This window comes from Rhodnius prolixus, unplaced genomic scaffold, assembly GCF_049639745.1.
Source record: "Rhodnius prolixus isolate KJV_2025 unplaced genomic scaffold, Rpr scaffold_3, whole genome shotgun sequence".
Taxonomy (NCBI): domain Eukaryota; kingdom Metazoa; phylum Arthropoda; class Insecta; order Hemiptera; family Reduviidae; genus Rhodnius; species Rhodnius prolixus.
Window position 1 is genome coordinate 15,896,553 of NW_027411603.1, and position 25,002 is coordinate 15,921,554.

A 25,002-nucleotide genomic window follows, 5' to 3' on the forward strand; every position below is an offset into this window, starting at 1 on the left:
TTGGAATTAGTGACGCTCTGACTGACTGCTGCCAGCTGGGGACGGCCAAATAGCGGATGGTAACACTCTAGATTTGATGTGTATTGCATACATCACAATATGTCAAATGGTGCATGGCATGATATCTTCTATCACCTGTTTGTAATTGAAACAAAAAACCTTTCAGTGTGCATCAACAGGAAAAGTTCTATTGCCTTGTGGACTTCTACGAAAGTAAAATTGTTCCAATTTTCAATCTATCTAAGAAATTATTTATATTGATTGCTGTCAAATTCTTGTCTTAAGATTCTGGGAAACGAATTCATTAAGTTTTTAGCTCTTTACATTTTCACACTTTATTTTATCTTTTCCTGGTTTGCCGACACTAATAACATTGGACTATATCCAAGCCTCAGGAAAATATCCTATTACAAACTTTTAACTCCTTAACAAAAACTTACAGTTTTAAAAGTTAAGTATAAGGGTTGATTAAACGCCAAAAGGTACACAAATCAGCAGTTCCCAACATTTCATTAATACTTCATTGATATAATTTAAGTAATTTTACTGCATTAACTTTTCCTTCACATTTTTTAGAATTTATTAGATGTCACAGACCCTTATGCTGGCCATTTTCGTCTACAAAATATTTACTCAAGTAGCACACCATTTAACTTAGATTGACTGTAATATCTATTTATCTATAATAATCAAACTATTAATCACAGGTGAAAAAGAAAACGTTATAAAAAATATAAAAAAAATAAGAGGCTAAAAAATTCATAAACTTTTTTTACATCAATAATTTTATGCATTTATTTTTATTTTTAAATAAAAATCATTGGTTTAAGTTCATTCTTCGATTAAAGTAATTGTTATTTTATGTTGTAGTCAAACGTTTGTAATAATAAGTAATAAATAATCTGGCTTTATCGCAAATAATATAGTTTTCTTCAATTACATTCTCAATCTAGGTGTTCTTCCCACAATGTTATATATATGTAATATAAAATAAAGAAAATAAAGATATGCATATTTTTAGGACAGCTAATTATTCCAGTATTTTACCATAAGTAAAATTAGGGGGACTAAATTAAATTACAATTGAGAAATGAGTAAATATTGTTGAATAATCTACTTGTTATTAAATGTATGTTATTTGTGCTCACGAATATTTCGGTAAGACGAATTTAAGACTGAAATATTGTTTTGAATCCTCCGTGATTGAAATTTAAAAAGTGGCCGACTCTAACTTTGTTTTTTTCTACTTTAACATGCATGTATATGTGACTACTCAGAATAATTCATCACTCATTTTATCATAATTATAATAAAAAAATATTATGAATGAACTGGCCAGCATAAGGGTCTGTGACATCTAATAAATTCTAAAAAATGTGAAGGAAAAGTTAATGCAGTAAAATTACTTAAATTATATCAATGAAGTATTAATGAAATGTTGGGAACTGCTGATTTGTGTACCTTTTGGCGTTTAATCAACCCTTATACTTAACTTTTAAAACTGTAAGTTTTTGTTAAGGAGATTTTTGTACCTTTTGGATAGATTTTCCTTTTTGTCTATTTGCAAAGTTACGTCTGCTTTACAGATTTTTTAAAATTTGGAATAAGGTATTCTATCATTATAACCTGATAAGGTGTTAAATCGGAACCGTAACTACCACTGGAGAGATCTTTTTAAAGAATGATTATAGTTACGGTCCCCAAACCATCCTCAATAACCATTTTTTTGAGAAAGCGTTTTGAATAAAATAGGAAGGTATTTGTACGTAAATAGCAAAATTAAACTGCGATTTCAGTACTTCCTTTTAAGAGGAGCAAGAAAAATAAACTGCGATTACAGTACTTCTCCCTAAAAGGCAAAGATTTTGAATCGAACGACAATTCATTGATGTAAATCGGTTCACTCATTGATAATTTTAACGATTGCAGTACTTCCTCTTAGTAGGTGTAAGAGCATGATGGCACTTCACAGCCACATAGAGGAGCTTTAATCACTTCTTCGTGCTAAATTTTATCAAAATCGGACTAAGCTTTGTAGAAATATTGGTAATAATAGTTTCAGAAAGGGCCTTATTTGGGTGGGGCGAACTCCCCTCCTTATGAGGCATAGCGTCGAGACTTTTAAAGTACAAATCTGTACAAAATTTCGATTCGAATGACACTTCATTCATGAAAATCGGTTCACGTGTCGATAATTTGAAACGATTGCTATACTTCCCCTTAACAAGTGTAAGAGCAGATCGTCGCTTTATTGTTAGGTAGGGGAGCCCTAACCCTATCATCCTACCAAATTTTATCAAAATCGGGCCAAGATTTACAGAGTAATTAGTAATAATAATTTTGGAGGGGGCCTTACATAAAGGGGGCTAACTCCTCTCCCATTCAATGTACAGGGCCGAGACCCCCAAAAGGCACATCTACATAAAATTCCGAATCGAATGACACCTCATTCATGAAAATCGGTTCACGCGTTTAGGCGCTACGTTGTTTACAAAAAAGGTAACAACAACAAGAAGAAGAAGAAGAACAACAAGAACAAGAACAACAATTTTTGAAAAAGCCGTTTTTGCTCATTTTCAGCAACTTTTTTCTCAAAACCTATTAGATCTGGGTTGTTGCAAAAAATTACAGTCATAAAGGAGGATTTGCCCTTTATTTTAAAGAAAATTTGGGAATTTTATCTTTTATAGAAAAAGAGAAAAAAATTGTCAAAGTTGGGTGTTTTTCAACGTTACGCTTTTTCGTGCAGTTTTTGATGGTCAACCCTTATACAACTGTCCTACCGGACAGTTTTAATAAATAATAATAATAGCTATTTATTTGCGGGTAATGACCAGGTTGTCGATGCGCCGAAAAAAAAAATCAAAAATTAAAATGAAATAGCCAAATAAATAATAAATACATTACGTGAGAATCCAAGTATTTTAATAAATGTTGTAGAAAAAGGAACAGCTTTAATAAATTGAAAAACATAAAGAATTGCAATTCGAGAGTATAGTACATTGCAGTACTACTAGATAGCTCTATTGTTTCATAAATGTAAATTTATTTCTCTCAAAATTTAAATTAATTGATCAATATTCGCATTTCCTTTTAAGTAAAAAGGCGTACCCTACAGAAAGATATTATTGTAGAATAGATTAAAACGGCATAAGTACTCGGTTTGGTAAGGTTCAAAACATTTTTGAATCAAGAAAACATTTTTCTTGATTGGAATAGGCTTGTGAAATGGACTTGTTTGCAGCATGCTGGCTAAAATAACTACTTTTCCAGCCAAAATCTCTACAAGAAAACCCTGAAAGGCCGCCGATTCATCGCCCTAATATCCCAAATTGGCCCAAATTTAGTTAGCAGACATCTCATACTAGTGTAAGGGACGGAATTGTGGGTTTGGTGAATTGTAATTACATTTTCTTTTAGAATTAAATTGTTATACATGGAGGACGTAACACGATACCTATAATGTAGTCTTAGAATGCATAGTCAGGAAGTTACTAGGAGCATTGTTCGCGCTGCCGACGGAATGGTGGGGGCCTAGAGAGTGGTGTGTGTGTGTAGGGTGTGTCTATGTGGGTCTGTGTGAGAGGTAGTATGAGAGAAAAGAAGAAAAGGAAAACAGAACAGTGAGTGCGAGCGAAAGGAGTGGCTGGAGCTGAGTGCGAAAAACCCTGACGAAGACGAGAAGATTTTTGGCGAGGAATGGGCAAGCTGCAGGTGTTGGCGGCGGGTAAGCCAAATCTGTCTATGGTCTTTGGGGTGCCACTCTCTGGTCCCGGTTGGCAGGGCGACGGGCGGTAAGGGGGAACTCTTGTCTTAGTGGTTGTTTTTATCCTTTTTTAGTTAATTTACATATTTACAATTTACGTGTATTATTAGTTAAGTTACATATTTACAATTTACGTTAATTAGTTAATTATTAGTCAAGGGTTTTTATGTAAGATAATAAAGTTTTAAAGTGTCGACCAGGTTTTCTTTTTTTTAAATTGAAACCCCTAAAGTCTGGGAGGAGGGTTGAAGCGTTACACTAGTGTTTAACACTAAAAACAACTCTTCAAGTGGAGACACTTAATAGCTCTATATCCATCCGATGTCACAACTGTGTTAACTGTGGTATTGGATGGAGTTTATTTTTTATTTTATTTTGTATTTTGTATTTTTTAGAATTTAATTAGTTTGTAAGAATATTAATTAAATGAAACTTCAAACATTACAAACTTAAATAAAATATATATCTCTTTACAGGATGAGCGCATTTGGTTAGAAGATTTGTTGAATAAGAACATGAGTGATAAATCTGTACAGACAGTATTAAACGTAGAACTTGATAACCCAGTTCCAGTCGGAAATAATTATTTGAGCGAGATACAGAGAGCAACCTTGTCTGTTATATATGGAAATGGAGTTAAAGCCAAGAAAACATTAATTTTCAAGAAAATGTATAGCGATGAAAGTAAAGCTGAAACTTTAAGAGACCTTCCAGTATTTAAAGCTGAAGTTTATGTAAGTTACGAAAAATAGTCAAAACAATTGGCAACTGGTTTAAGCACATGGATAATGAGATACTGTTTGTTACAGGTGTATGAACATGTTTTGCAATGTTTTGAACAATTAATGAATGAGCGTCAAGATTTTAATGACAAGTTATGGTGCAATTTAATTGGATATAAGGCTAATACGTTGATTATTTTTGAAGATTTATTGGTTTGTAGTAGTTGTATTTTTCTATTATTCATTAAATTTGTACTTATATGTAGTATGGAAAATAATAGAATACAAATTTTCAGGCACAAAATTTTATAGCTCCAATTAGAAAAGTACTACTAGATTTGAACCATACGAAACTAGTGATGCACAGTTTGGGTAGATTTCATGCAATGGGTCATGTAGTATTGCAGAAAGGTCTATTGAATAAAGATGATCTCAATTTGCATTATATGCAGATCGATTCGCCTGTAGTCGTTCACTTATTATCTGGTGGAATTAAATTATTATCACAAGTTATGGAAAGTGATTGGGGAGCTGAATGGTAAGTGCCAGATTAAAGTAAGAATTTTTTTTTTTTTACATTAATTTGTAACTTTGTACAACTAGGCCAAACCATGTTCTGAACAGAGACGAAGTAAGTATGAAATGTGAAATTCAAATTTACTCATAACGATCTAGGCAGCTTAACTACATCTTTCAACTTAAATATTATCATTATCTATTGCTTTAACTGGTACTCTCCTTCAATTGATGAGTCCTCGGGATTTGTATTGTAAAGAAGATGTAGGTGGTTGAGCACTTGATCAATAAACGGGGGAAGAGAAGCTAAGAAAGATAAATGCTTTGTCCACTCGCCCTTGGCGCCACCACACTGTTCCAGGTAACTCGTAATTTATTCAGAAACCTCTTTTCCTTTCGTATGAAAGGCACAACTTCGCATTTACAGGATCCTATTTCACAAAGAGTACCTCTGCAGGATCGAAATCATGGGCATGAATCAATACTGATTTCATTCGAGGGTTAGGTTATTGCTCTTGTACACGAGGGAGTCAGTGTTATGTTTCTTCCCATTAAAGGTATAGAATATGTTTCACACTTGTTGCTGATATTTTCAGTGCAAGGAGCTGGTGAAGCCAGTAGGATTGGGCATCAAGATGAAGGAGTAGTCTTGAGTTCTGATCTGTGATACCTAGAACAATCACTCTCCTGAGCAGTGGAAACACTCCAAGACTCCTTGATTGAATCGTCAGAGGTTTAATCAGCAAAAAGTTGTATTACATCCCATTCCTGTTAAATAGTATAGAGCAAGGGTCGGCAACCCGCGGCTCGCGAGCCGCATGCGGCTCTTTTATCCAAATTGTGTGGCTCTTCAGCCTGTCCAAAATAAATTGTATATTTCAATTTTATTGAAACAAATTAAAATTTCATTTATTAAAGTAAAGGTATTTTTTCAAAAAGAATTTTAAATGTGATAGGTTTGAAATTGAATAGAATTATATTAAAATAAAGTACGTAATTATAAAAGACTGCCGCCATTTTCATTCAAACACAGGTTCAGTTATTATTTATTTGTTTATTTACTTTGCAATATGTGAAAATAAATGTATAAAATAGTCAAAGTTGGGTGTTTTTCAACGTTACGCTTTTTCGTGCAGTTTTTGACGATCAACCCTTTTATCACTGTCTTACCGGACAGTTTTAAAGCATTTAAATGTTATTAAATATCATAAAATAATAATTTGTGAATACAAATGATCTGCAGAGTTTGTGTACACTATCATCCTTGCGGCTCTTGGTAAGATTTATTAAAATTATTTAAGGAGAAATGGCTCTCTACTTAAAATAGGTTGCCGACCCCTGGTATAGAGCATAAGTATCCCATATAAATTGCTCATTTTTATTTTAGCAATGAGTTTCTGTGAGATCACGATTGCTCCAGTCTTAACTTTGAGGGTAATTTCAAAGCATAAATGTTTTGGAATACTGACTAGTATACTGACCTGCTTTCTTAAGAGTTGTTGTCACAGTTTGGAGAAAAACTCAGAAATATTGCCAAATATGTCTCAGTTTAATGAATTTATTAAGAATCAACCTTTGACGCAAAATGTTGAATTCATAATCTGGAACAAAGGTCAGCTGCTGAGATTACACTACTTTAAATAAATAAATAAATAAAATCAAAAATTAAATAAAACTCGTCAACTATTTCACCTTGTTTTTCTTTCTTAAGAACAAACAATGCTTTTTTGTTTTCCTTTTCCAATCTCCTTTTTCTTTTCTTTTTTTTTGTGTCAAATTTGGAATTTCTTTTCCTTCATCTAAGCTAATGGGCTGATGGAAAAATAAAAATTAGGTTAGCATAGATTGCCTGTATGTTGCTATTCTAAACTATTCTGAATGCTGCTCTGTGCTTTACATTGTTCTCATATTTATGAGTTCATTTTACTTGATTTATTTGAGCGCAATTTTCTGTTATAGGAGAGAGACAGCTACCAGGCTAGCCGAGCAAGAAGACAAGGTTGTAGAAAAAATAACTAAATTATTTGAAATGAAAGATGACAGTTTCCAAACGGTCGCACATGGTGATAGTTGGACTTGCAACCTGATGTTTAAATACTGTCCTTACGATGATAAACTACCTATTGCCGTGAAGTAGCTAATTTTATGTTATCGAATTAATTAAGCAGATCAAAAATTTTTGGTAGTGGTCTTCTTATAAGACACTGTCGGTTTCTAAACCTTTTTCTCGAATTAAATTCAAAACTACCCCTTAGTGCAGTGGGCTGAATCGTTTCTGAAAATCTAAGTACCTAAGTAGACTTGAATTCCCAACGCTGCTGCCACAAATTTTTCTACTGAAGTTCTGGGAAGAGTCGGCAGTCAGGAGGAAAAACATCCTAAATTATGGGAGAGAGGTTTCTTAGGAAGTTGTAAGAAGTGGGAGAAGGCAAACAGGAATAATAACTCTGGTGCAAATGAATGCCTTTCCTTTAACCTCTTCAGGTATTCCAAAGTGTCTGCCAAATCTAAGAATTTGGTAGGATTTCTTTAAAAAAAGCCTTTCTTTCTAAAAAGTGCAATATATTCTCTTCTTTCGGCTAGGATACAAAATACACATTTTCTTAAACATTTAAAAGAGTTTTAAGAGGAATTATGGAAAAATAGTTTTCTGCCAAAACGAATATAACTATGGTTTCAAAATTAAAACGTACCAAGAAGTATTTGAATGACACATTCCCATGGCTGCTATTGAGCTAATGGCAGAACTAACTATAAAATGCCCGTTTGATAACCGAGCAGTTTCTGATCCTTGACTATTTCCCATTTTAAAAAACAAAAATTCATTGAAATATTGATTTATTGACCAATTGGCATTAAAAATTCACTAATTGAATATTTTAATTTCCAAAATTATTCACTTTCTTATTTTTAATATTCTATTTTTTCAGGTTTATTGATTTTCAAAACACACACGTCAACTCTTACATATTTGATATTATTACATTTTTATATACCAGCGTACAACCGGACATACGTCGTAAGCATTATATAAATATTTTAAAGATATATCAGTCTGCTCTACAGTCAACATTAGCTACTTATGATAAGGAAGAAAATGCTCCAACACTTGAGCTTATCATGGCAGAGGCGACACGTGTTGAATACTTTGCCGTGGCTGAATGTCTGACTAACATGGCACTTACCTGTGCGGATATTGATAAACCATTTATTGTTGAAAATTTAAATTTCGACTATCATATTGCGAATGCTTACAATCCAGAAGTGTTTAATAATAAAGTATTTAAAGATGGTGTCAAAGATGATTTGAAAGATTGGATGGAAAGAGGTTTATTTTAATGCATGTGATAGAAACATAGAAGAGTAATTGATAATTTTTGTAATTAGGTTAGTTCTTTGTTGTATTCGATTAAATAAACAAAGAAGTTATTTTGATACAAGTAATCTCATGGTGTACATACTCCTTGCGTTTTTGCCAATCGCCATCAAGAAATTGCTTGTTTTAAATAAACCAGCTTATGATTTCAAGTGCTAAATATCGCAATTGGACCATAATGAATTTGTCGAAAATTTCTGTAAGTACCCAGTTTTTTTAAATAGCAGAGGATAGTTTTTTTATACCGGTTGCTTTTACAACAGCTTCTATTTGAATTAAGATTTGAAATAATGTTTTATTTCAGGTGCAAATTAGAACCGTGAAATTGTTGATATCTTGAAAGACAAGATAAGATAATTTTTTAACAGATAAACATTTCTTATGTTTACTTGTAGGAAGATATAATCGATATAATGGTGGGAGGTTAGCGCGAAATGAACATTGGTCATATCTTGGAGAAAATCTAGAAATAGTAAATGACTATAAGTATCTGGGGATTCGAGTGTCGCCAAGGCTTTCTTTTAGACAGCATTTCTTAGAAAAAGTATCTACTGCTAAATTTGGAATAAATTCGACCTATAGCAGCTTATTGAAAAATTATAGTGTCCCCATATCAGCGAAATTGGAAGTTTTCAACGCTGTTTCAAGAGCAGTTATTTGTTATGCTGCGCAAGTTTGGGGTTTTAGGCGGTTTGTTTCTATTGAAAGAGTATTCACCTTTTTCATCAAAAAAATATTCTCTCTTCCACGAAATTCGCCGGACTATATAATATATTTGGAAACAGGGGCTAGTCCGTTATATATCTTTACTTTATCTCTGCATATCAACTATATTCATAAAGTATTGTCATTAGATAATTCCAGGTTGACCAAGTTACTTGCTCAAGAAATCATTAATAAAAAACTGTTTTGGCACGAGAATTTTATAAATTTATGCAAAAAATATGATTGTGAAGTAAATTATAGTGATTCACCTAATATAGTTAATTTATTAGATAAAATTAAACATGAATTTAAATGCAGTTTATTGTCAAAAGCAAATCGTTCTGTTTATCATAGTATATATAAGGATTTGTCATTGAGTTTACAAAATCCTTATATAGCAGATGATAACAATTTTATTTTAATGAAAAATGTTTTTAAGGTAAGAGGTCAGCTCTTAGGACTGAATTTTAGAATTGGGAGAAGTGAGCAAGAGCATTTATGCAGTTTGTGCAATCTGGGTCAAGTGGAAGATGTCTACCACTACATTGCCGTTTGTCCTGTTTTAAGGGAGTTCAGAATTAAATGTTTTGGGACAAAACAATTAGGTGAACCCCAATTTTTAGAGTATTTGAATGGTAAGGACTGGGCACAGCTTAATATGTATTGTATATGTGCAGGTAGATATAGGAAGTTTATGATAGAACAGTTTAATTTTTAGTTTCTTCTCTTAAATTTTATGTATTTTTGTTTTATTTTATTTTTTTGTTTGCTTTGTATCAAGTTAGAATTTTAGTTAGGTGCTTCTCTGCTGATGGACCAAGTCCATGCATTTGTGTTATATATTGTAATTTTTCTTCATTACGTTTATTGTAAATTGGAAATATACACCTTATTATTATTATTAATCGAAATAATAAATGTTTATTTTATTATTTTTTGTGTTCAATACGATTTTCCAAATTTGACTTCTAATTATGCAATTATGTGTAGCAGTATGCATAATATGCATTATATATTATATAATTTATATATTATATAAAAATTATACAACGTAAACTTGATTTTATCTAAAAGAACGTTTGGCTGTTGAAACGTCTGCCGCAAAAATAGTGCACACTTTTCACCATTAACTTGAAATCAAAGGAAAATTTTAATATTTTTTGGTATTAAAAGCAAAATAAAGTAATGCAGTTTCTCGAGCGGGCTTGAAACCTATTACAACAACCAATCACGAGTCGTGGGCGAAGTCGGATAGCTAGCATACATTACTATAAATTTTTTATGTTATCGCACTAAATAAAACCCAAGGCCTAGAATGGGAATCAAACCCAACAGCACTTCAACACATTTTAAGATTGTGGATCTAACTGCTTGAAGCAGTAATTTATACTTCAATTGAAGTAAATACTAAATAGTTTGTAATCCATAGAGTAACAGTATTTCCAGGGAGTCCATACACTAACTGACCAATCTTGGCATACAAATTCAATCAATATTTTGCAGGTTTAGGTGGTATATAATTTAATTTGGGCCTTTTAATTATTATTATATCTTGAGCGTTTTTATTGGCCTTGATCTCTGTATTTTACGATATTGACATACTTTTTATTATGTATGTTACAAATAACGGATTGTGATATAAGACTTCGTGAGTATTGAAGACGCTTTACCTAAGCATAAGCTTGTTTCAATGGCAAGAAACTACCTAAATTGCATTCTCTCCGCTTAAGAGAAGAATTCGTATCCACAACACGATGGAATAGTTGATTCGAGGAAATGGTTTCTGAGTCTTGATAAGTGAGAATTTCCATTAAGTTAGATTATTAAATTTTTCTTGGAAAGATATGGTGAAAACCTGAAGTTTTTCGTACTATAGGATGTTTGATACAGTAAATGTTTTAGAAGGAAGATAATGTGAAAAAGTAATCGGTAGTTTGTGGAGGTAAATGTTGAGACATTTATGATAAAATTTGGATTGAGAACATATGCGAGTTTTTTTTTTTTTGACTTCAGCCATGAACTATTAGGAAAAATTTATTTTTATCAATTTGATTTTTCTATATTATTTCATTATTATTATTATCATTATTATTATTTAATTTAAGGTGCTTCAACATTTGAGTTACTGGGCACCGCAGCTTTTTACAGTGCACTGCCGCCTCTAGACAGTTAACAGTTCATCGCCAGACAAGGAATAGGAAGAGAAACTTCCGAGGGCAAACAGTAGTAACTGTACCCCAGTTCTCCGCGTGGGAATCCAATACGCTAACTACTGAGCTATATCCCTCATTATTTTTTCTATTATTTAAAAAAATAAAATAAACTGATTGTTCAATTTAATACAAGTTTGTGAATATCTGAAACACAGTTAGTGGAGTGCTTGTTCCCACGCTGCAAATGCTTGTAACACACTTGTACTAATTATGGCTTGCATAGCAACATGTGCCATTTGATGAGGCAATTCCTAAGCAATTACATAAGCAATTACAAGCTTGAAATTGTACTTGTACCATAAAGTGACAAATGCTCTATATTAAGTGCAAACATATTGACGAGAAAATTAAAGGTATAATTTTTAACATGTTTATGTTGAAATCCGCTGGATATTATTTAATTTAAGCGGAATTAAATTCTTTCTTAATCCATCTTTTTTCTTTACATAGCAAAATTGAATAGAAGCATTTTATAAGTTAAGCATATAAATACTTAAAACAAACGTTGACTTTTTAATTTTAATAATATTTAGCATCAACGTATGGGGATCGACTAAACGTTCCAACTCTCTTCGCATTCTTAAAATTCCTTTCATTAAAAATCTCGTTTTCTCAACTTTTATTCCTTTACAGCAGCTTTTCCTAACCCTCTCATAGAACTCCTACCTTCTCCAGCTATACCAGGTGATCCTCCAAGAAGATGGCCCCGTGATGTACTCCCATCATAATAGCAGTGTAGTATATTCCACGTTAATGGAGTGACACCACTGGGTGCCTTCTCCGATCATATTCTTGATATTAATATCTAGGTTTCGTAACCGTAAATTATTGAACTAAGGATTCAAGATTGGCGAGGAATCAGTCAAATAAAAACAACTCGTCTTTTTGCCAATGTGTCCCATTGTCCAAATCAGTACCAAAATTCCCGTATAAGTCCCGCTATATCTGTTTATATATACCTGTTCTCCAATTCTGGTTCTTAGTTTTTGTAACTCAACCGACCCGCATAGCCACGTAAGTTTCAATAATTATAAAAAATTATTGTATTTTATTTATATATTACTGATATTCTATGTTACTGATTCTCTAAATTGTTTGTATTTTTGTATTTGTAATATCCAGGCCCTGAAGAAGACAATATATTTGTCGAAACGTTGGCAAAAAGTTGGAGTTGTTGTTTTTATTTGACCGATTCCTCGCCAATCTTGAATTCTTAATTCCTTATATTGTTATCTTATATCGCATTTGCTTGTTGTAACAGTTGTTGCAGTTGTCAATTTCAATAAAAGATTTAAAAAAATAAATAATAATATTTACCTCAAAATGAATTATAATATTTAAAAATATTTAGTTTAGTATGAACTTTTATTGGTTTGATTTGAGTATTTGAAAGCCTAAGGTCCATCCTTACAACAGTTTTTAGCTACAAATAGGATCAGTTTTTAGGTATAATTATATATTGATTAGTGAATATACGGACATTTTAGTGTTTTCTCTAGTCTATAGTTTTCTATGGTTTGAATTGTTAGAATTTCTCTCTCATCTTATCTCATTTGATTTGATAGGTTGCAGCATACTTAATATCATTCTTACAGTATCACCTCAAATACCCCACACAATAAAATTAATACCAGCAGAGACTGATGTAATCAACTATTTGGTTTTAAGAGAACACGCAGGTAACACTAACATATGTTCATTATTGCAAATTACCAATAAAAAAGTTATTCGCATCTATACTCTGTGCCAAACACTAACATTTTTGGAAGTCACAATAGAACTAGCTGCTTATTTTCGTTGATGTAGCTACTCCATTTATTATCTATTTATCTCTAAAAAGTTGTAATCTTTGGCAAGCCTATTCTCTTATTCATTACATGGCCTCACCCAGTTATTCTTGAATCCATCGTAACAAATTCGGGACCATGAACTTTAATGTCACTTATGAAGTTCCGGCAATTAAAAACATCGTCCACCGCAGTCCATTGTGAACGTTTTTAGACGAAATAACTGTCTGAGAGTGTTCGAAGTTTGCTTTAATTCTTTTTCCTCATCTTCTTTTAAAGTTCTACACTGCTAAGCGTACGGCCTTCACCTTTCCTTTAAAGATGCACGTTAGTTAACCCAAATGAATTGGTAGAAATCTGTGACCACTTCATCTGCTCGCAATTCTGCGAATACTGAGGCGTATATAGTAGCAACAAGGTAACATGAAGTAATAAACACCTTGAAGAAGTAACGTTTAGGTAACACTCATAAGCAGTCTCTAACGCTACAGTACCCATTCATAAGTGGACGTATTCTCCCTAAAATTTGGTCTGACAAGCTGCAATAAATGGATGCAAAATGGTTTTATAAAATATTTATATATAAGATGGTTTCATCAAAAGGTATATTTCTCCTACTGATTTTGAACTTATATTTTCCGTCTAAACTAGAACTTCAACTTAATCAATAAAATTTTTATCATCTCATTCCCAGATCTGCCTACAGTCATTATTTACTCGTTAAGGTTGGGAGATAAAAGGGATCTCTAAACGCATTTCTACGAAGTATCTTCTTAACTAAACGGCCATTACTTTCGCCGAAAGAACATTTCAAAATTAAATAAACATTAGTCGAGTGTAACTGCGTAAAAGATCAACTAAAGTGACTAATAATTAAGAAATGAACAGAGTGACCCTTCACCACAGAATATTATAAAACTTTACGCCATTAAAGAAGTTTATTAACACTAATTATTTCAATCAAGAGGTTATTTTGTTATTAGAAGCATGGACGGTAAGAAAAACATTTTTAATCTTTTACAGTTTATCGTCTGCTCTATTCACAAACTTTACAACCATCTTTTCTTAGCTCCTAATTTTTATTTATTTATTATTTTATTTTTTGAGCCTTTCTTTGTGTAATATAAACTGCCAGCCCTCCTCAATGTGTGAGGAAGTGCATTATAAAGAGAGTAATGTGGATGAGGAGTATACAACTAATTCAACAATCAATGAACTTTATATTTTCTCACTTCTTCTTTGTTCGCTTCCAGCTTTTGCGCTTGGAAGCTGGAAGTAGTCTAGTAATAACGGAAGGATCACTGAAAACTCAAACCTATAATAGCCCATTAAGGATCAATTACTCTCCAATACGCAAGGAAGAGCAAAATTTGAAGAAACGCCCAAAAGCATACAGTCATCTTAGTCACTGAGATTTCCACTTGAGTCACTGATTATATGATTATAATAGTTGGTAATATTATCATATATTAGCTGCATCTCAATGATGGATTCAAAAATAACAATATTACTACGCCAAATGTTTTAAAATAAATTAATAATAATAATAACAACATGAGTAATAATATATAGAAATTATACTTGGCTTTATGAAGTGGAAAAAATAAGTTTTGTTTTACTATTTATCAATGATACTGACCCTTTCGGTTCAATTTGGTGGAAAAAGTGGTAGCAATAGACCAAAATAGAGAATGTCAAGCTAATATTTGAGCATTACCTAAAAAAAGAAGCTCACAATTGAAAGAATACAATATGATAGAGAAAATTACAGATTCCAAAGGTTAATATAATATTTGCTTGAAAACAGTGGAAGTGCTTAAATGGTTTTTAAGGCCTACAAATGTTCTGGTGCATGTTCTCTCGTTCAAGGTAACCTTGTCCATCTTAAGCAATAAGTTACAGCAAGAAACTGGACTGGAAAACTGCTATGGACGAATCTAGCATGTTACCATTGCTTAATCCTTTCACTCTTCACCAGTTATTCCGAACAGTTTTTCTATATGCTTCAAAAAATTCAATTTTCATAATCTTTAACCACTAAAAATGCTAAAGTTACATGAATGTGTCACATATGAAAAATATTTGTTGACCCCAGTGGATGGAAAATGTTTCATTGCAAATTCAGGTGGAAAATTGATTGTAACGTGAAGCATGCGATGATACCTTCTACGGGAAGATTCCAGAAATTCTTATGGAATAAGCACGTAAACCTGCCTAAAAATTGCTCTTTTATTTCCTTATATTTTCCATTTTTAAAGTAACCCTGTAGCCATAGATTTTTAGAGAAATAGATTATAGAGATGACACTGATTCATTAACTAAGTTTTATCTTTTTTACTACACTTCTTTTAAAAATTTACTTTCAAGAAATAATTAAAATTTTGTACAAAGATGAGGAGAAATTAAGATAAAAAATAATTATGAGGAATATTCACGCTTAGATTTTAGAAATAAAATTATATTACAAAATAATAATTGCTGGTTAATGATTCCAAGGAAGTTTTCATTTCCTTAAATGCTTGCTTTATTCAGTGTGTATAAGTCTTTATATTTCAGGGAACCTCACAGGTCATCATGCTGCAGAAAATAAATAAAGTAGTTTTTACAGTATGAGGACATTTCGCCCGGCACAGATAATCAGAACGTTTGATCAGGTATAAACAATCGGTTTGATGTGAGATGTAAATAGAAATTAGTAACAGCTTTTCACTAGCTTAAGAAGGGACTTTAATTGTAAATTTAGGCTTTTTGTATGCTGCCATAGACTAATGGTAATGGATTTTTGAAAGAAAAGGCGTAAATAGCTAGGAGGTGAAGTAGGATAATTAAAGGTCAAGAAAAAGAAGGAACTTTACATTAGCCAGAATTCAAAGCTAGAAAATAAACAATCATTATTCTAAAATTCAGACACTGTATGAACTGGGTACACAAAGTTAAGTTATAATTGCCCAGGTGTACTTAAATGTTTTAACCAGTTAATATTACTGTATGTTTGAGCTAGTATTTGTCAAAATGCCAACACCCATTAAAAAAACGCTCAATCTAAAACCCTCTCCTTTAAACCTGATGTTTGTTGTTTAAGCGGATGATCTTAACTAGACATTCTCCACTCTTCCAGTTTTTTAGATTAAGGATTCTTAAGCAAATTAATGCGAACATGATTTACCTTAATCTTTCATAAAAATAAAAAATATCTTTCAAACCTAGATATTAAGAAAAAATATATCAATTCAATAAAATCCACTATTCCATTGTGTCTATGTGAATAGAATGGTTACTAAACAACATGTCATTGTTTGTAATTACTAGAAGCATCTAACTAGCTATTGCATGTTACTAATGATACTTCTCTGTACGGCAATTAAGTGATGTTGTACATTATTCTCCAAAATTATTGACACAGTTTATAGTTAACAAAACTCTGGTGATCATAGCGTTCATGTTGTGTCTGAGTGTGTTTTGGCATAGTTGCAGTCTGTTTTATATAGCGAAGGGACTACTCTCCTGCGATATTATCTACTGTTGCTATAAGAATGGCTCCAGCAAAAAACAATGAGTAGGTAGAACATTAGTTTATATGAATCAATAAATAGTGCCATTTATTTTTTTTTAATTTTTATTTGATTTATTCTATATTTATTAGTTAATTAATTAATTACTTTGTCTTACTTGTTGAAAAACAAAATATTGCAATTCTGACAAAATTTCTTAATTTGTTTTCACCAGAAATAACATTTTGTCGGTATATTTTGTATTTGAAACAATGTGTACCCAAAATGATTTTTGAATTATTTTAGAACAGTTCTGGGCTTCACTGAGAGGGTAATTGCTGTAATGGAAGCTCTTGTAATCTATATAAAATAAATGAGGACAAAATAAAATGAAACAGTTCCAGTTTTAGGAAAAAATCGTGTAACAACACTGCCAATAGGCAGGGTGAAGGAATTAAATTTTTAAGGCCTAAAAACGATTCCTCCAGCTGACGTAGTACGATACTTAGGACTGTACATTGACAAGAGACTCACCTGGAACCCACATACTCGACTGAAACGACAAGACGTGAACAGACGCTACAAGCTACTTACTAGACTACTTGACCGCAGATCCAAACTCGAACCACAAACTGACAATTTACAAAACACTGTTAAGACCCATATGGACATACGGAGCTGAAGTGTGGGGCTCAACCAAACCTTCTAACTCCAAACGCCTGCAGACACTACAGTCAAAAATCCTACGGAAAATCCTGAATGCTCCTTACTACATTTCTAACCTTACAATACACACCGACCTTCACATCCCTTTCGTCACTGACCTAATAAAGTCTCGCTACCGTAAATTTCACAGCCTCCTAGCTCTCCATCCTAATCCTCTTGTCCAACAACTCTCCTCTCTAAACCTTCCAGACAATCCTCCTCGTCGACTGAAGCGAAAATGGCCTAGAGATCTGTTGTGATTAAATCATTGTGAAGGAGTTTCGCCAGTGGGTGATTGCTCCAACCATGACTTTTCAAGAGAACTGAACCAATAAGATCAGATTTACTTGGTGCAACAATTGTTGCAGTTGTAAATATAAAAATAAAGCGAAAAAAATAAAAAGGCCTAAAACTTATGCTTGAAATGTAGCTTTAAAAAAAGTTTATTTTATGGAGTTCCAGAGGGAAGTGATTTGCCCTAAACTACCTAAATATTGTGGAAACATACAGGGAGGATTCAACAACTAATTGCTGCAACTAAAATTCAGAGAAATTTGCTTGACCGCACCTTTTGAAAATTTAAGGAAATTTTTAGGCAGGCAATTCACAAAAGGGGAGGCTTCCTTTCAAAATGGCATCATGAAATATGTAACTGTGTAAAATAGAATTATTAATTGGAATTTAATATTTATAAATCCCAAATACTATGAATATTTAACCACTGAAAAGCTATTTTATTGATTAGAACTTTTAAATTTTAGGAAGATTTTTAAAAATGTTTCCAATGATTTCTTTACACTTCGTTATCTACACAAAGTAGATACTTTAATTTATTTTGTGGAACTATTCATTATCAAAGGAAGAGGTGTAGTTTAAAAACCATGATATTTAAGAGCATGAAATTCAACCGAAATTATGTTATAAGTAAGGCTTAGTGCTTCTCACACGTTTTCAATTAGGAATCGCCCACTGGATCAGACCCCGCGAAAAATAAAATCCAATTTTTTTTTGCTAAAAATTCTTCCATTTGAATGAATTCAAGCGCAGTTAAAAAAAAAAAAAGTGCATAAAATGGTGAAAATCTGTCAGCGAAAAAGAAAAGATGTATCCTGAGAAGTGAACAGACTGGAAGTGAAGAAAGAATTAATGTTCTAATAATTCTTTTTTTCCCACTTTATTCGCTTAGAAACAAAACAAATAATAAATAAAATTACCCAATTTAATTTAAATTAATGGTGATTCAAGTTTTTAATTAAATGCTCTAACAGCTTCAAAGAAACAATAAATATTTTCAAGCCAACTAATTGGCACAATTTAAGATAACTTATAACCAGTAAACATTTCCTTTAAAAAGAAAAACTACTTATACAAACAATTCTAGACTAGTTGCACCATTACTATATAAACTAGTCAAACGTCTAGTTAGATAATTTTCTTACATTCTCCTGACAGGATGGAGCCACAAGTGTTAGAAGCACGTATCAAGAAGAAATGGCAAGAAAATCACATATCCAGTATTGTTAGTATTGATGGAAAGCCAGCTATGGAAAAAGGCGAAAATTATTGTAGCGTAATCATGCGATACCGACTGGAAATCGTATATTGTTCTGGAGAAAAGTCTGTCAAGTATTTCATTATTAAAAAGTTGCCACCTAGTGAAGCCCAAGAGAAGTTTCTGCAGGAGTTTTCTTTCTTTAGAAATGAAATCCACGTAAGTAAAGCATTTTACCATAAAATTATCATTAAAACTTATTTACACACAAATAAAATAATAACCATGATATTTTTATGCAACTCGCTAATGCACTTTATTTTGTACACTCAACAATTTTTGACATAAATACATATAAAAAAAAAATGTTCCTCTAATAGAGAAGTCTCGCCTCTATCATTGCAAAGTTCCTAACGAAATAGAGTAATATGGATTAACAAAAGCATAACGCAGTGATTTTCAATTATATTAACCCTTCTTACAAAATCAAATAAAACTTGATTGGCCAAAATCAAAATGTTTTCGATAATTTTTTACTTCAGTAAAATTGAAACTTAGTTCGATAAACTTATTTTTCTTAGTGATAGTGTTCTTTCGGCAAAGGCATCACAGGTCATGAACTTGTGAAGGCACCTACAGAAACTAAACAAAATCTAGAGGCAGGCAGGGCTCGAAACCAAAACCAGCTATTCAGCTAATCCTTGCTTAAATATTTTATATACTATGTGTTTTCGAAGGTAATATTTGAATTTGTAAGAAAATAATTTCATTTGGCGATCAGTGTTAAAAATTGTAACCTTTGAACTTTTTTTGCTCAATGTTACAGAATTTTTTTTTTCAAATTTAACTTCAAGTTCATAAGGTGATCCACTTTATACTTAAAATTCTGTCAAGACTTTAGAGCTAAGCATTAAAGTATAAGGAATTCTTAGCGAATTAGCCTAAACAGAATTGAAATCTTTGAGTGCGATTAATAAAAAAAAAAAAAATACTATTATAATCACCCAGTTAATACCTGAATGATAAAGGCAATTAAAATATTGGTTACTTTCCAGATACTATCATTAAAATCAATATCTTTTGGTGTATACCAGCATCCATTTTGTAGTTTAAACTAAGACCTTTAAATTCATTAATTTCTCCCCATAAATTAAATAAATCGATGTAATTAGCATTCATTTTTCTTAAAAACAACTGCTGTTGAATCCGACTATAATGCTAACACTAAGACAAAATTGCGAAGTGATTACATTTGCACAAAGTTACATAATAGAAAAAAGAGCATTATGTGAGGAAATTGATTATTAATGCTCAAAAACTTTTATTTTCAATGAAAAATCTAAATCTGAATAATTGATTTTTTTTCGTTTCACCAATTGTAATAAAAATTTTAACTTTATATGTATATTACAGATGTATTCAAAAGTATTAAAAGGCATGAAAACATTAATGGCAGAATTTGAAGATCGTAGGGAAACATTATGGTGCGAAATGATCACCTACACTCCGTATGACATGATCGTTCTTGATGATCTTCAAGTAAGTGATTTAATTGCGACTTAACTTACAATCTATAGTATTAGAATTTTATACTAAGAATACAAATTTTAAAAATGACTCCGTATTTAAATTAAAACTTAGTAAATTTCATAACTAATAGGAAATATAGCTTTCCTGGATTAGAGTACTACAAAGAAGCTGTTAAAAAGGGAAGTTCTCAGTAAACGAATCGATTAGGTACGCCTGTAAATCATTAACTCATTAACAAATGTTTTATTGCATTAGCTAAATTTATTTCTCAACTGTACCAGAGTCAACATTTTACTGGTGCATGGGCAAATTATTTGAGTTACAGATTACAACTAATTTTATTGTTATCTATGGGATGAAAATGTCTTTGAATAAATAAAAAGGAAAGCACCAACATAAAATATTAAATTTTAATAAGCCCATTTTCCAGTTAAACCGTATTTCTAGGGGAAAACAAGTTTTACGAGAAATTTAACTAAAAATAAAGCAATTAGTTTAATTGCTTTCTGAAATAATTCCAATTTATAAGCTAATAATAAATTCTTTCAGGATCAAAATTTTGTAATGATGAACAGAAAAGAGAATCTAGATTTTGACCATAGCATGTTGGTGATGAGAACGCTCGGGCGATATCATGCGATGTCCAAAATATTACTGAAACGTCTTCTGATTTATCCAAATGATTTCGGATCCTTTCTGTTCTCCCAACCTTTGCTGGTCAATATCTGTTTCATCAGCAGTCTGACGGTCCTCGAAGAAGCTGTGAAGAAGAGTTGGGGTGATAAATGGTAAATTTCTTCCATTTCTTTCATCCGATTTTTAATAGACATATGTATGTTTTCACAATAAGAGAAATTATTAAATTCTTTACTTGCAGGACGCATTTACCAGAAAGGCTAAGAAAAGTAAAAAGCCAGACACAGGAAAAACTCTCAAAACTGGATCCAGTTGATGAATCTAGATTTAATGTATTAAACCACGGTGACTGTTGGACAAATAACATGATGTTCAAACATGTGGAAGGAACAAATACACCATGCGCTGTGAAGTATACAAATAATGAATTCTTAATTAGAGAATTATCTTCATTAAAATGTGTAAATGTAAATTTAAAGTAACTTAAGAACGAAGAATTTGTCGAAGGTTAAATACAGTGGTGTAGAAATTTAAAGTAAATATTTAGATAGCGACATGGCTTCAAATATAGCGAATGTCCGCGCGTTTCGGCAGCTTTCCTCCACTATTCGCCCACTGCGAGTTCACCAAATGGTTTTTATTTCTTGCCGATCCCTGCATAGTTGGCTAAGAGGCCGCTGGTTTCAACTAATATTTTTCAAGTCACTAACTTCTTTCAGAGAGTGAAGCCGTATCCATATTCTATTTTTCACATATTTTCCCTTCTTCTAATAGGTCAAATTGGATTTTTATAAATTGATGGCTGAACTGGCCCAAGTCTTTGTCTTTCTACAACTGTCTTGATATCGAAGCTAGGCTTACCACAGCATTCACAACCCTATACTATCTAATTTTACCTGCAACTCGACGTAGGTGGCGCATTTTTGCAGCTTGACTCTTTGGTTTCTTTGTGCAAGATTTCAGGATTCACCGAAAGACAGTCTTTCTGGCCAAAATTTTTACTTGGAAAAAAGTATTATATAACTTTGAAGCGCACTGAATTCCCACGCGAAGATCCCGGGTTCAAATACAGCTGCAGGCCCTCTCTAATTTCCTCTTCCTAGGAGCTTCTTACCGCTCGCTGCCCGGTAATGGTTAGCGTTGCCTTTAACTGAGAACACTATCCAAAAGCCAGGTGCCAGTTACCCCAGATGTTGACGCGCCTTAAATTAAATAAATATATTTAAAAAAATAAACATTGAAGCAGAAAATTTCCAGTATTATTTGAATAAAATTTGGTAGTTAAGCAATGCGGTAGTAGAATCTATGGACGTGCAAAGTTCATTTTGGTTCAGTCAATTTTCTCGTTGTTTTTGTTTTATTGGGAAAACTCTTAGAAAATTATTGTTATTTTAACTTTGGTCACTGATTACTACTGCTTAATAGAGGAGTTCTCGTTTTCCTTGAGTTTCAACAAGAAAGTAGTTGTTGAATCTATATCACAAGGCCAGTTACAAGTTATTTGTTATTGAGGAAGTTGCATGTTTCACAATAATTACTCCATTTTTGAAGCCAGTAATGATAGAAATAAATACAGTAAAAGAAATATAATATACATTTAGCAAATTTTTCTACTACTGAAATAATTTTATGGGTTAAGAAACTAATTTAAATAATAAAAATTTAAAATAATTTTTAGGTATATTGACTACCAGTTGTCACATTACAACTCATTCGCCTGGGATTTAACCTACTTTTTATATAATAGCACTCGTCCCGATATACGCCGAGCCAAGTACAAAGAGCTGCTAACCGCTTATCATCAATCGTTAATTAATAATTTGAAGTATTTTAACTACGAAGAGAACGATACTCCAACATTAGATAAAGTTATGGAAGAAATGGAACGATTGGAATTTGTTGGTTTTCTACTATTGATATCTATACATGTAATGACAACCGCGGATACTACTGAAGCTATGGATTTGGAAAAAATTCTAAAAAATCTGGATAAACCTAGCGAAGGAATTAATGTTGATATGTTTTGCTCTCTAAAATATAGAAATTGCATTGAAGACGATTTGCACTATTTTATTAAAAAAGGAATCATTTGATAACAAGAAAAATAAGATGAAGAAAGAAATTCTGTAGTTTTTAAATGCCAGTTTGGTTATTAGCGGTTTAAAACTTTGAGTTTTCTTAATAATAATCTTTAGTTATTCTACAGTTATTGTAGATATTTTATTATTAGTTTTATTCTTGATTGTTGATGTAATAAAGAATAAAGAACTTATTTTAATCCTTTTCATGTTTCTTTGAAAAATCATGGTATCCCTCTGGCAGAACTAGGTTCAATTAGCCTCTTGTCAATTGTGAAAAGTATGTTAGATTTTTGTTTTTGTTTGTTTTTTTTTAAATAAATTTAAGGAGCGTAAACATCCGATCATTGGCCATCGGTGCCTTCTCTTCACTGCCGGCGATTGCAACACATTCGGTTGTTATTTTTTATCTGACAATACAATCGAGTAATGGACAGTAGAAGCTCCTAATAAGACAAAATTCTATTATTAAATTGTAAATGAAGTATGATTTCAGTTTATCTCTACAAGAAATATAATAGCGATTTTACAATAGCTTATTTCATTTGGATCATAGCTATGCAAAGGCTGCGGTTCATTGCACTTCCTCTAGAACACACAATTTCATGCTTACCTGCTCTAATAATTTGATCTATCAATTATTTTAATTAAGTCTATACCGCCTGCAAGCGGATGTTTAAATTAGTAAGCTCGAAGTAAGATATGAGAGTAGATAATGGAAAGTGAAATCTCTACATTTAGAAAAAGATTCTTAAAAAAAGTTCTGGTCTGTTGAGAACGCAACATCTGAGGATATCTAAGGTTGATGATATTTAAGTCTGCGAATGCTAAACTAACTTTTATTAGTAGTAAAGTTAAAAAGACTGCAGAAGCCAATGTAAAATGTATGTTAGCTTATTTCAACTCATTCCGTGTGTCTGAGAATAAAATATTAATAGATTATACCAATCAGGTAAAGAGAGCACTTGAAAATTACAAATCAAATCGTCAAAGAATTTATAAAGAAAATAGCACTAAATCGCAAAATAAAGTGTAAGCATTTTGCTTTGTACCATTCGTTGCGTGTTTATGAAAGATTCAGTTTTGATAAAAATTAATGAAAGCCACTATAATAGTTAAGTATAAATCAAACTAGTAAGGGAAGGAAAACAGTCGTGAGTTTAATAGAAATCGTACAACCTGCGAAAATGACTCATAATTGTTGTAAAATAGGCTCCGTGATTAGCTGAGCGGTTAGAGGCGAGGCCAGCGAAGCTAAGATGTATTGTGGTACTTAGTTCGATTAGTCTAGGCCATGGATTTTATTAAGTGGTTAATAAAATAAATTTATACCAAAATACGTTTGTTAGTCGCCTCGTCCACTACACTTGATTTGATGTAGAGAGCCTGAAAAATAGGCCTGACAATTTTTTACTTTTTTTTTTTGTAAAATTGTCTGCTCTGTGATTTTTAATTTGAAATAAAAGTACTATTAATCAGAAAGTTCCACATTATTTTTACTTAGTTACTAAATACAGTAAAATATTTATTTACAAATTTATATGATACCCTCCTTAACAAATTCCTTAAAATCATTTTGCACCATTCTACGATATTTCAGACAAGTAAATATTTCTACATTAACTGCAGTATCAGGATTTTCCTCATTAGTTAAAGCTTTTTCCACGTCATAAGGATCATCAGTTTCTGCAGTTGTCCAAGGATATATTGAAGTCAAAAGTAGAAATCCATAGAATTTTATGCGATTCATTTCTTGTATAACATGTTTCAGTGTTGGTATTTCTTCGATTGGATATTTAAAAAATAACAAGTTCTCTGTTAACTCTTGATGATATATTTTAACAAATTCCATGCACTTTGCTCTCCTTAATTCTGGTAGGATGCTAGTATAACAGAAATATGTCAGGTCCCATGCAAAAGAATTATAATGGGTGAGTTGATAATCCACAAATCTGAAAATAATGAAAACAATGTTAGAAAAGAGT

General features: G+C 32.0%; 2 protein-coding genes across 5 annotated transcripts in view; one reads left to right on the plus strand and one right to left on the minus strand.

Annotated features, from left to right (window-relative positions):
* The first annotated feature begins 79 nt into the window (after positions 1-79).
* LOC141452228 (uncharacterized) lies at positions 80-23,222 on the plus strand. Its single transcript, XM_074124154.1, has 12 exons — positions 80-213; positions 4,243-4,500; positions 4,576-4,701; positions 4,785-5,026; positions 6,964-7,137; positions 7,935-8,340; positions 16,574-16,641; positions 18,734-18,992; positions 20,187-20,312; positions 20,853-21,091; positions 21,181-21,351; positions 22,618-23,222. The coding sequence occupies exons 1-12, from the start codon at positions 100-102 to the stop codon at positions 23,030-23,032; spliced, it is 2,598 nt and encodes an 865-aa protein (XP_073980255.1). The 5' UTR covers positions 80-99; the 3' UTR covers positions 23,033-23,222.
* LOC141453707 (uncharacterized) overlaps positions 22,713-25,002 on the minus strand; it is a 35,689-nt gene continuing 33,399 nt past the window's right edge. For all 4 annotated transcript variants that reach the window (XM_074127235.1, XM_074127233.1, XM_074127234.1 and 1 more), the window contains one exon: positions 22,713-24,969. In XM_074127235.1, coding sequence (XP_073983336.1) covers positions 24,555-24,969 — 415 coding nt within the window. In that variant the 3' untranslated portion in view covers positions 22,713-24,554. The remainder of the gene's footprint in view (positions 24,970-25,002) is intronic.